The following is a 12,968-nucleotide window of genomic DNA, read 5'->3' as shown; positions in this document are numbered from 1 at the left end:
GAAGCATTCACATAATTGTTATACTGATCAACTCACTGAATCAATAAAGCAGATCCTGAAGTACAGATCACCACTATTTAACAATATTTTCCTAGTCTTATTAGAAATGTGCTAGAATGGTAATTATTTACTTCAGTGGTTTGAAAGCTACAGAGCCCATGTTACCAAGGGTCCATGAGACCACCAATGAAGGTCCTCAAAAGTGGTTCAAAAAACATATGGAAGTCATTCTTTAACAATGATAAAGCCTCAATGAGCTAACAAAAATGTCTTTATTTTAAATGCTAAAGTAATTACTCAACATCTGTATGCTTAGTTTAGTGTACAACATTTCAAAATATATGGTCAATAAAGGAAATCTAAAAAACAAAAGACGTTCAAGAAGCAGCAGCCAGTAAACCTAATACATGGCAACTGAGGTCTAAGAAGCATGAGATCTAAAAAACCCTCGATATTCACTTAGCTAGTGGCCATGCCAGGACCACGGTGTTACAACAGGTCCTGTCCAGTGGCCACTGGGCGACCCTGACGCAGCCCGGCAGACTGAAATACGCTCACAGCAGTAAGAGCGTCTCACTCAGTTTTTCAGCACACAGGTGCCTAGCACTTTGCAAACAGCAGGACTCAGGAGTGGTCGCATGGGGAACTGCCTTTATCTTAAGTGATTATATAATTCAGACAGCTCACTGATTCAGAATTGTCTCTCCTCTCAATTATTCTGCATTAATTAGGGCTTATGCTACCAGCACTAACTAAAGCAATAATTAAATTCAATGGAATTATAATAGGGTTTGGCTTTTGGCTGAAATTTCACCAGATAAGCAAGACATTCACAGAGTTATATACAAGTAAAGCAAAAACCTAGAGAAATGAGGCAAAGAAAGATCTTGGAAAATCTGCCTAAGTATAAGAAAATGTATCTTAAGAAGAAGTATAGACTAGGTATAGATAATAAGCAAAATGACCATATCTAAGTAACTAAATATTTTCTAGTTTTTTTTTGTAATGAGGGTATAAAATTCATCAATAGCTTATTATCAACATTTTTTTTTAGTGAAATAGACTACCAAATGTGAGGTACTAAAAGAGCTTCACAAAACTTGTTTCAGTGATACATATACACAGGTAGCTTGTACCAAGTCACAAAACATTTCCTACTATGGATAGCTATCAAACCATTTAAAGCCTCTGACTATCACATATAGGATGGATAAACAACAAGGTCCTATTGTATAGCATAGAGAACTATATTCAATATCTCGTGGCAAACCATCATGGAAAAGAATACGAAAAAGAATGTATATACATGTATAATTGAGTCACTTTAGAGAAAAAAAAACCAACACATCATCATAGGTCAAATATATTTCAATAAAATTTTTCAAATACAAATATAAAAAAAAAAACTTTGAAAGCCTCTATTGCAGAAAACAAAATCTGAACTTACCATTTTTTTGGCATGTTCTTCACACAGAGGTGTCTGGTGTGTAATGTCAAAAACGGGCACAGAACACTGCTGTCCATCTGCGAACTTGGCCGTGCAACTTGAGAAGAGTTGCTGAGAGCGGTTTAAGAGGATATCTGGGGTATTTTTAAGTTAAGAATAAAATACACTGAAACAATTTAATTTTTCAATTTCTATATAAAATTTATTTTTTTTCAGTTACTTGTGCTTAGTTATCATAAATTTTGTATTCTACAAAAGCTAAAGAACCAACCCAATTACTATTATAGAAAATGGTAACAGTTGAATTTATCATCTTCAATTATCAGAAGATACTTCTAAAGGAGTCTATTTTGTTAATGAGCTCCTAACATGAGTCTCCCTTATGGCCATTCTGATTTCTGTTATTTAGAGAAGCAGGGTCATTTCCTTCTTAACACACCAACTCCTAAAAGTTCCACTATGATGGTTTAAACAACAACAATAAAACTTTCTTTTAAGGAAAATTTCTGCCTGAGATACTAATCAAGAATAAACAGTTAAAGATATAATTACCAAGAAACTCATCTATCCCTATTTGAATTTTTCATTTTACATCTCCAATACCAAACTCAAACTTCTAACTTATGAAAAATTACTTTTAAATTAAAACTGTACTATTAAAAGTCGAACATCAGGTTTGTCATCATCATTTTTAAGCACTGATACTTTTAGCCAGTAACTACATTTCCACAGATTTACTTTATATCTATTAAGGGAATATCTTTCATTTATTCCTTTATGCTTTTACAATTAAGCATACAGGAAAAAAGCCTTTACTGCATAGACACTGTTGCTGAAAAAGCTGTGAAAATACACTACCAAGAAGAGAAAGGAAGGAAAAAAATCAGAAAGATAGTAAAGAAAAGTAGTTGCTACTATATTTTTTTAAATGCTACTCAACTTTAAATGTTTAATAGAAGTGAAGGTAATAAGAGTTCATAATCACTCTGAAGTTCCTTAACATAGGTTTTCCTCATATATATTCTGTCTTATGATATCTTCTTTCCTAGTTGGTGATGTTTGTTATCTATCATACATTTCAGATCAGCAATGTACTCAATAAAAATAGGAAATTGATCCCATAGTAAAAAAAAAAAAAAATCTGTAAAACTGTATAACTTTCTTGGAGGACTAAAGACGGTTTTTGAATAATGGGATTTGATTTTCCTGTCAATGGGTGTCATGGTTATCTCTTACAAACTACCTAGAACTACTGGAAGGACCAGAATCCTATTTTTAAAAAATTTTATTTAAATGATAGCCACTGGAAGAACCTACTACTTGCTGTCCATTTTCCTCATTTTGATATAATTGTTGAATACAGAATTATAATGACATAAGCAGAAAAACTAAGATCATGGCATCCAGTCCCATCACTTCATGGCAAATAGATGGGGAAACAGTGGAAACAATGGCTGACTATTATTTTGGGTTCCAAAAATCACTGCAGATGGTGATTGCAGCAATGAAATTAAAAGACGCTTACTCCTTGGAAGGAAAGTTATGACAAAGCTAGACAGCTTATTAAAAAGCAGAGACATTACTTTGTCAACAAAGATCCGTCTAGTCAAGGCTATGGTTTTTCCAGTAGTCATGTATGGATGTGAGAGTTGGACTATAAAGAAAGCTGAGCGCCGAAGAATTGAAGCTTTTGAACTGTGGTGTTGGAGAAGACTCTTGAGAGTCCCTTGGACTGCAAGCAGATCCAACCAGTCCATCCTAAAGGCGATCAGTCCTAGGTGTTCACTGGAAGGACTGATGTTGAAGCTGAAACTCCAATATTTTGGCCACCTGATGCAAAGAGCTGACTCATCTGAAAAGACCCTGATGTTGGGAAAGATTGAAGGCAGGAAGAGAAGGGGACGACAGAGGATGAGATGGTTAGATGGCATCACTGACTCAATGGACATGAGTTTGGGTAAGCTCCGGGAGCTGGTGATGAACAGGAAGGCCTGGCTTGCTGCGGTTCATGGGGTTGCAAAGAGCTGGACACGACTGAGCGACTGAACTGAACTGAACTGAACTGAAGCAAAAAAGCTATTCAATTTTTGAGCAAAAAAAGAAAAAGCTATTCAGTTTTTGAGCAAAACAAATGCAAGAAACTTTGAGTAAACACCAAGAATATCAGAAGTAATATAAAAACTATTTTAAATACTAAATTGCTATGATTTCAAATATCATTCACTTGGCCTAAGAATGAAATGTATCACCCCAACGAGTCAGTACTTTTCAATGCACACTCAGTTAGTTAGGAGGATACGTTGGAAACAATGTCTGGTGAATGGAAGGGCTTTGTTGGTGCACTGTTCACCCTTCACGGTCCCACTGCATGCTGCAGCTTCCATCTCCTTCAATGTGGTCCGACTTAGGCTAAGGAATAAAAAACATAATAAGAATTTTTTTAAAATGCTTTAAGAATCTAGGGCAATTATTCAAATAATGTTACTACTTTATAACATTCACACTTTTAACTACCTAGATTCATTAATTAATATGCAAGTATGAATAACAATGACCAGTTCTAATATTTCCCCAACTGACAATAATTACTATGCAAGTATGAATAACAATGACCAGTTCTAATATTTCCCCAACTGACAAAACAAATAATTACATTATAATTTAGCCTCAGCTATGTCTATCTATTTTGGGGTTTTGTTTGGCTTTTTTTTAAGTGATATTTCGGTTTCTTTTACTTCACAAAGAAGCAGTAGAAAATAGTGATGAAGACCATCAGACTAGATCAGACAGATCTGGTTTTGAATTTCGGCTCTACCTCTTACTAGCTCTGTGATCTTGGGCAAGTTACTTAGCCTCGCTTAAGTCTCAACTTCCTCACCTGTGGAGTGGAGATAAGAGTCCTCTAGCTGACAGGCAAGCATCAAAAGACACAACACATCTCAAACACCACATACAGTATAGAGTACAGTACACAGTAAAGAATCAATGGTTGTCAGTCACCACTATTATCAACATCATCATTGTTAGATTTTGGCCTCAGAAAGCTTCTAAACAATACATCTGCAAAATAATGAACCTAATACATGAGGAATGGGATGCAGAACAGAGAGCTAAGCAATGAAGAATCTCCTTACCACCCCTCTCAATTTGCCAGCTTCCACTTGCTCTATTAATTAATATGTATTCATTTTATTAGTTTGTAATCCTTCCATAGTTTTATACAAACATTAAATTTTTTTAAAAATTTTAATTCTTGGAAGTGTAAAAACTATGCTATCTATGTAACTTTATCAAATGCCATAAACTATCAGGCCTTTACACGTGCCTGAGTGTGGAAAAAGAATCTACTTGGTGCCCTGAGTCACAAGTCTAGCATCAAAAACTGAAAAATCTTTTGGATTGTTTCTAGTATCCTTCTAAGGATTTAAGTGAGATGATTTATATTAATTAGAAAAGGTCATAAAGAATCTAAGTCACATATAATATTTCTATTACAATTGTAACTTCCATATAAATAGTGAATGCAAAAAGGTGCTGCCTTAGAAGCTGCTTTCATTAAGAGTTTTGCTAGGTTTGTCAGGATCACGAGTGAGGAAGGAGGTCATTAAGCTCACAATTTCCAAAAATTGAGGCTTTACTATTTTGGCAGGTAAGCCCAATTTCTCTTGGTCTAGATTTAAATAGAAGGTAGCTCTCTAATTTGAATGGATAAATTTCATTGAACTCTTTAGTAATTTACTCAACCATCTGCCAGGCCTAGTGTTACAACACAGCCCTCACTTACTTTATCCTAAACTTCAAAGTAAACCATTGGCTTCAATTTTAGAATCATCTTTATGTTCTAACTCACCAATCTATCTCTTAAAATAAACCCAGTCAGGATTTCAATATCCCCATGGAGAATAATCCCAACAAAACAAAGGTTTTGATGCTGTTAATATGAAAATATTTACTGTGGGCTTCCAGTTTGTATGCTCTACTGGATCCCCTGTTAAAAAAGAAGATTCCATACAACACTATCTCTCCGCAGAATTGTGGGCTATAAGACATTGAGACTCAAGTTTATAAATTTTAAGCTATTTCAATGGTTTATTCTACATGCTCACCCATAAATTACAAAGTTACTAGATAAAAGAATATTTTAATGTTGTTTAGTTTATATCTAAACCATATTTTAAGAATACATATTGGAAGGTAGCCATTATAGCTTCAATTTCTAAAATATTTAACAGCAACTTTTTAAAGGTTTTCTGTGGAACTAGGCCTCTGATAACAAAAATATTAAATACAGAAGAAGTTAGTCAACTGAGTTGATTTTTGCAGACCTTATAGGTAAAGGAGTAAGGAACTAATCACCAACGAATGATTATGGCACACTGGCATATGATTATCAGCAATGCAGTGAGCAATAAAACATTTTATTAATCATGGTGGACATAAGCAAATGATATCACATAAATTTGAGATCTGTAATTGAGTTCATCTTGGTGTCTGTCTTGTAACACTTGGTTATCATGAAATTTTCTGAAAAACATCACTAAAGGTGGTTTGGGAGATGATAAGAGGGGGTCGACTCTGCCAGTTAAAAATCATAGGCATAATAAAAAAAAAATCATAGGCAAGTACAGTTTCCATACAGATAGCAAACTGTCCCAAACTCACAGTATAGTCTCTTTATATGTCACATCTTTGACAGATCTGTAACAATATATGAGACCCAATATATACAATGAGCTACATCTAGATTGCTTCATGCTGGACAAAATTAAAATTTCTACTGACATTATACACTTTAGCATTATATCATATAAATGTTAGATATCTTTAAAACTTACATCAAAATGAGTGAGTTCTTTCAACAAATAGAAAACAGACCCTCACTTGTTCAATTCTATTCATTCATTCATCAACACTGGAGATTAAAAACAAAATATACATTGTCCCTGCCCTCATAGAAACTACTGTCTAGTATGACAGAGAGACATTAATATAAGCATAAAATTCTACAATGAAGCAGAGTACAGAGCACAAAAGCGTATGTATCAGGAGACCAAACATAGTCAGCGGACTCTGGGAATGTTTCTCTGAGAAAGACAAGTCTCTGACCACGGAAGAACTAAGTTAAGCCCTAAATACCTTCTAGTACAGACACCACCTCCATGACAGGAGATTGAGAGTCCTAAAAGTGAGAGGAAAAACTGCAGGCTGCAGTCACTATGGAGGTATATCAGATATACACACATAGTTCCAAGCTACTCCAAATATGCCAAGAAGCAGAAAATTCTTAAGGGCATATTATTTTTTGAGATACTCTACTGGAAAATAGGTTACTTTGTTAAAGCAAATATAATGAAAATCAAAATACACAAAATGAAAATGAAATTTCAAATATTACAGTATAGTTATGTAAGGAATATATCAATATACATATATCAATATATATCAATGTATCAATATATCAATGTACCAACAGCTACAAAGCAAAGGTTAATTTTTAGTTTTTGGCTTGTTTTAAACCCTTTTTCCGTCAAATGACTTATGATCATCCTTGAAAAATTAAAATATACAAACTACATGTTTTTTTAAACTTTATCAATAATCCCATCATCTTGAGGTAATACTGGTAATATTTAGGTATATAAACCCCAAAATGTTTTACATATATAATGTTTATTTGCACACACACACACACACACACACACACACACACACACACAGAAAAATACTAGAAGGAAACAGAATAAAAATATTCATAGTGCTCATTCTGTCTTGTGAATGGTGATATTATGGCGATATTCTGCTATTTTCCATATTTTTCAAACTTTCACAATAAGCAAATATCTTCATTATAAACAGAAGGGATTTTTTCCCCCAAAGAAATCCAAAGTAATTAAACATTCTGAATATGATATTTGGGATAATGTATATATTACCAGAAAATATAATGGAAATGCTTATATAAGAAAATACTTATATAAGTCAAAAACATAAAATACCATTTTGGTGGTTAAAAAAAAACTATCGCTTTTACAAGAAATTACTTAACAAGAAATTTTTTAAGCATTGTATTTTTTTAAAGACAGGTAGCATTCTCAAATTCTCTACTAAATAAATTCTAATCGAACTCCAGCAAAATTCTAGTAATACTTTTTTTTTTTTTACATTCAGCTGGTGGCAGGATTATTTTGCCATCGCTGTAAGAGCTTTGAGCAACAAAACCAAAATACAGTGCTTAAGTACTTCGGGATAATATGTCCACCACTCTCTGTGTCCTGACCATCCTCTCAAAAACTAGAGAAAACAGACAAGGTGAGTTCTTAGAAACAGGCGGCTGTGCGGCGCTCTGACCTGGCTCGACTGCATGTGGCTCTCTGCAGTTCCTGGATCAGCTGGCCAGTACACTCTGGTTCTCTACTGGCCGCCTGCAGCAAGGCCTTCCTGAATGTGTGCCGGCATTTCTTTTGACGAGAGTCTGCCCGCTCCAGGCGGCAGAGGTGCTTATATTTCTGCTGAAAGTAAGTGCAAAGTTGGGTCACCCTGGAGCTCCTACTCTCCGTGTCATCATCATCCGACCTAGAAAGTGCAGGGAGAGAAGCAGAAAACTTGATTACATGGGAGGTGCATTTTAGAAAAGGGAAAAGCAGGTTGAGGAAAGGGGGCAGGATGTACAGGGCCGAAACTGGTGGCTCATGAACACACGCGATGAAACGAGAGGAAGAGAATTTCAGCAGAGCAGCTGAAAACGAGTACAGTGTTTTAACACTAAGTGGGCAGTAGAGACAATCCAATGCTCTAAGAGGCTTAAACTTCTTAGTCTGTCATAATTAGGACATTTCATGCATCAGTGTCTTCTCAATTTTAAGTGAAGAGGTATCTGCAGGAAGAAAATAATTTCTTTACCTCTATTTACTAAAAAGTCTGAATAAATGACATGAAGGTTATGATGAAACACTCAGCATAATTTCATAAAAGATAGGTCGTACCAGAAATGGAGCAGTGAATACATCTAAGAGTTGCCCTTTCAGATGCACTGGTTTTTAACCACCTTCTTTTGCTAAGCACTAAAAGAATTTTGATTGCAGGGATCACAATCATTCTACAGCATTTGTTCAAACTATGGAAATATCCTAAACAACATTTCACATCCTAGGGAATTACAGAGGCTTTTCTGTCTTTGGGTTCCCTAGGTGGTGCAGTGGTAAAGAATCCGCTTGCAAATGCAAGAGACGCCAGTGATGTGGGTTCGATCCCTGGGTCAGGAATATCCCCTGGAGGATATTCCAGGGGATATTCTTATATTCTTGCCTGGAAAATCCCATGGACAGAGGAGTCTGGTGGGCTAGAGTCCATGGGGTTGCAAAGAGTCAGACCCAACTGAGCGACTGAGCACTTTTTGTCTTTATGCTAATACTGACTGACAGGTGGCCCTGGCTGGAAGACTATGTTGAAAAGGATGCTGAGAGTACATCAGGCTCAAAGAGAAACAGTATGGTAGTTAGTTAGCAATGTCTACCACCAGGGAAGCTAACAAAGTCATCTTCCTAGGGAACAAATGTGACCTCATTCTTTTTTTTTTTTAAACCATTAGGAATAATGCACATAAGACTGGAAAACCAACTGTCTTATATTATATATTACCTTCCTGCTCTTATATCATAACATAAGCAACACACGTGTGACACTCCAAACGATCTATAGTATCTTACTAACTTGTGGTAAATCCTGCTCAGTTTCTCTTCTTTTCTTGAGTGGTATCACCCCTCTTTCCTTCAGAATAGCTTATAACCAGCTACTCTGTAAACTTCTGTTTAGTATATGTCCTAAGTCACGTTTTCTTCAGCACAGTTTTTACTACAGATATACCAACTGAAGGATCTCACTTCTATGTTTCCCTCTCTTTGACATTCAACATTTGCTCTATGTCTGTCATGCTTTGTGAAAAGCTAGGAGCTATTTAAAATTTCAATTTCCCAAGACCTACCCTAGATACGCGTGCATGTGTGCTAAGTCATTTCAGTCATGTCCAATTCTCTGCATCCCTATGGACTGTAACCTGCCAGGCTCCTCTCTCCATCCATGGGGTTCTCCGGGCAAGAATACTGGAGTGGGTTGCTATGCCCTCCTCCAGGGGATTTCTGGACCCAAGGATTAAGCCCATGTCTCTTACGTCTCCTGCACTGGCAGGCGGGTTCTTTATCACTAGAGCCACCTGGGAAACCCACCCTAGATCTACTGACCCAGAACTTCCATGGGTTAGGACGCAGGAATCTTTTAATTGCTCCCTAAGTCTCATAGCAGGTCTCCATTTGAGAGTTCTGGCAGGGCCAGGAAATGCTGTTAGTAGGTTTAATATGAGATAGAGAACAACAAGTAACATAGGAGAGGTGCAGATAAAATGCTTCTAACGTCTACTGAAAAGACTCCTGGCTGAAAGGCTTTGTAGAGTAAATGACAACAGAATGGAACCTTGAAGAAAAGGTGGAATCTGAAGATGAGAAAAGAAAGGGATCTCAGAAGGATAAAGCAATAAGCCAAGATACAGAGATGGACAGGATGGGGAACAGCAAGGACTGAAGAGCTTAGGTGGGCTAAGGAGTGGGGTATGCAGAGTACTGACGGGTAAGGCCAAACATAAAGGCTACATTAAAGAACTTAACCTTGATTCTATAGGCAATGAAGAACCCTGTAGATTATTAAGAATACAGGTAACAATAACGGAGCTGTGCATGAGAACGATCACACATGGGCGGATATAAACGGGAGAAAGAGAGAGAAGATAAGAGTAATGAAGAAGTTATTACAAAACCCCATGTAAGGGCTTCCCTGGTGGCTCAGTGGTAAAGAATCCGCCTGCTAATGCAGGGGACATGGATGTGATCCCTGGTCCAGGAAGATCCCACCTGCCTCCAAGCAACTAAGCTTGTGCACCACAACTATTGAGCCTGTGCTCCAGAGCCGGCGAACTGCACCTGCTAAGCAAACGTATCACAATTACTGAACCTGCGCACGAGAACCTACAAGAAGAGAAGCCAGTGCAAAGAGGACCAGTGCCTGCTCACCGCTATGAGAAAAAAGCCCTAGCAGCAACAAAGACTCAGCACAGCCAATAAACAAACAAACAAACAAAAAATTCCAGGTAAGAAATGACAAAGACCCCATACCAAGATGGCAGCAGCAGGACTGGAGAACATGAGAGGTCATCTGCATGTAATAAAGATTTGTCAGCTGGGCAGGGAAGAAGGAAGGAACAATTATCACCCAGCAATTCCACTGGCAAAGACCAGGAAACAGCAGCAAGAGAAAATTTGGGAAATAAATTCCATAAAAATTAGGAAATTAATTCCATATTGCATGCATACATGCACAGTCAAGTCCGTCTCTTTGCAGCCCCACAGACTACAGCCCACCAGGCTCCTCTGTCCATGGCAAGATTATTGGAGGGCTTCCCAGAGTTAACGGTACAGAATCCTCCTGCCAATGCAGGAGACGTAAGAGACTCAGGTTCGATCCCTGGGTTGGGGAGATCCCTTGGAGGAGGGCGTGGCAACCAACAAGATTCTCCAGTATTCTTGCCTGGAGAATCCCATGGACAGAGGAGCCTGGTGGGCTATATATAGTTCATAGGATAGCAAAGAGTCAGACACGACTGAAGTGACTTAGCACACATGCAATAATAGAGTGTGTTGCCATTTCCTCCTCCAGGGGATCCTCCCGAATCTGGGAGTGAACCCCCATCTCCTGCATCTCCTGCATTGGCAGGAGGGTTCTTTACCACTGAGCCACCTGAGAAGCCCAAATTCCATTTTAGACCTACATAATTTAAAATGCAGAGGAGCCATCAATGGGAGTGGTAGAAAAACCGTTGGAAATTATAAACTTGAGCACATTTAGGGAAGAGATACAGATTTCAAAATCAACAGCTAACAACTGGGAGTAACTAAAAGTAAAAGACCACAGAGATAATAGAAAGAGCAAGACCCATAAGGGTCATTATCACAAAAGAATTCGGTGGCTGAGTATGAAGGATAAGAAAGCCAATAATGACTTTGAATCTGCATAACTAAGAGAATGGAAGTGTCATAATAGAAAGAGGAGAGAAACAGTAAGTCTTAAAGGGAAAATAAAGGTACGGTGAATAATCAAATGCCAACACTGTTATTTAAAAAGACTATCACCGCAGAGAAAACGGACTGAATGAGTGGTTCTCAAGTTAACCATGGGAAGCTGCACCTGGATGTAGAGGCATGTTAGGTCGTGATAGAAGTTTTCAGAGTTTATTCATAACTTTCGTATTTATCTTGCTGTGGCCCAGTAACTGGCAGTTTGCAGACTACCACAGGTCCACAGACCACCCTTAGTGTGGTCCTAAACTGGAAAGTCTTCAGGGTGCCTTCCACTCTAAGACGGCTTGAGAGTGATACTTCCAGGGGCTCCCCAGGCGGCTCAGTGATAAAGAATCCACCTGCCAACGCAGAAGACTTGGATTCGATCCCTGGGTTGGAGGAAGATCCCCTACAGTAGGAAATGGCAACCCACTCCACTCTTTTTGCCAGGATTATCCCTTGGACAGAGGAGCCTGGGAGGCTGTCGTCCACGGGGTTGCAAAGAGTCCGACAGGACGGAGCATGCAAGTCCATTCTTCAGATCTAGTTCTGAGGAAGATTACCCAACTAGGACGAGAAAGGCCAGTTCCTATCGTTAACCAGCAGTGACGAGAGCTTGCACCCACAGCATTCCTCAGTGAGTGTTAAGTTTCCTTACTTCTTTAAATTTTCTCATTGGTGAAATGAGAGACATAGCTGGCTCCTCTCTCTCCCACGGTTAAGAGAAATAATATGTGTGAAATATTAAGATGCTACTAATAGCCCCATGCACGTACAGAGCAGTGAAATTCTGAACATGATTTCCTAAGACTTTAGGCTTGTCTGTAATCTCAGAGCAACAAGAAATTTTACAAATAAAATTCACATTAATTTATTCAAACAACAAAAGAGCAAAAACTTTCCACAAAGAAAAAATTCAGGACCAGATGGATTCACTGGTGAATTCTACAAAATGTTTAAAGAATTAGAGGGCTTCCCTGGTGGTCCAGTGGTTAACATTCCATGCTCCCAATACAGGAGGCATGGGTTTGATCCCTGGTTGGGGAATTAAGATCCCACATGCTGCAGGGCGCAGCCAAGAAATGAAACAAAACAAAAATAAAAACTACAGTTAGATGTCACCTCCAACCTGTTGGAATACCTACTATCAAAAAGAAATAACAAGGCTTGGTGAGGCTATAGAGAAAAAAGAACCCTTGTACACTGTTGGTGGGAATGTAAACTGGAGCAGACACTTGGGAAACAGTCTAAACAGTCTTCAAAAAATGAAAAATAGAACAGAATTACCATACGTAAGACCCAGCAGTCTCACCTCTGGGGACATATAATCGATGGAAATGAAATCACTGTCTCAAAGAGATATCAGCATCCCCAGGTTCACTACATCATTCCTCACAATAGCCAAGATGTGGGAGCAA

At 37.9% G+C, this 12,968-nt stretch overlaps 1 protein-coding gene across 7 annotated transcripts in view; it reads right to left on the bottom strand.

Moving 5' to 3' along the window:
* Window positions 1-12,968, bottom strand: part of INO80D (INO80 complex subunit D) — a 67,066-nt gene that overhangs the window by 19,297 nt on the left and 34,801 nt on the right. For all 7 annotated transcript variants that reach the window (XM_043910288.1, XM_043910293.1, XM_043910294.1 and 4 more), the window contains 3 exons: window positions 7,796-8,020; window positions 3,747-3,856; window positions 1,448-1,581 (listed from right to left, as the gene is read on the bottom strand). In XM_043910288.1, coding sequence (XP_043766223.1) covers window positions 1,448-1,581; window positions 3,747-3,856; window positions 7,796-8,020 — 469 coding nt within the window. The remainder of the gene's footprint in view (window positions 1-1,447; window positions 1,582-3,746; window positions 3,857-7,795; window positions 8,021-12,968) is intronic.

This window comes from Cervus elaphus, chromosome 8, assembly GCF_910594005.1.
Source record: "Cervus elaphus chromosome 8, mCerEla1.1, whole genome shotgun sequence".
Classification (NCBI taxonomy): domain Eukaryota; kingdom Metazoa; phylum Chordata; class Mammalia; order Artiodactyla; family Cervidae; genus Cervus; species Cervus elaphus.
The sequence above is the reverse complement of the archived record's forward strand: the minus strand, read 5'-3'. Positions and strand labels throughout refer to the sequence as shown.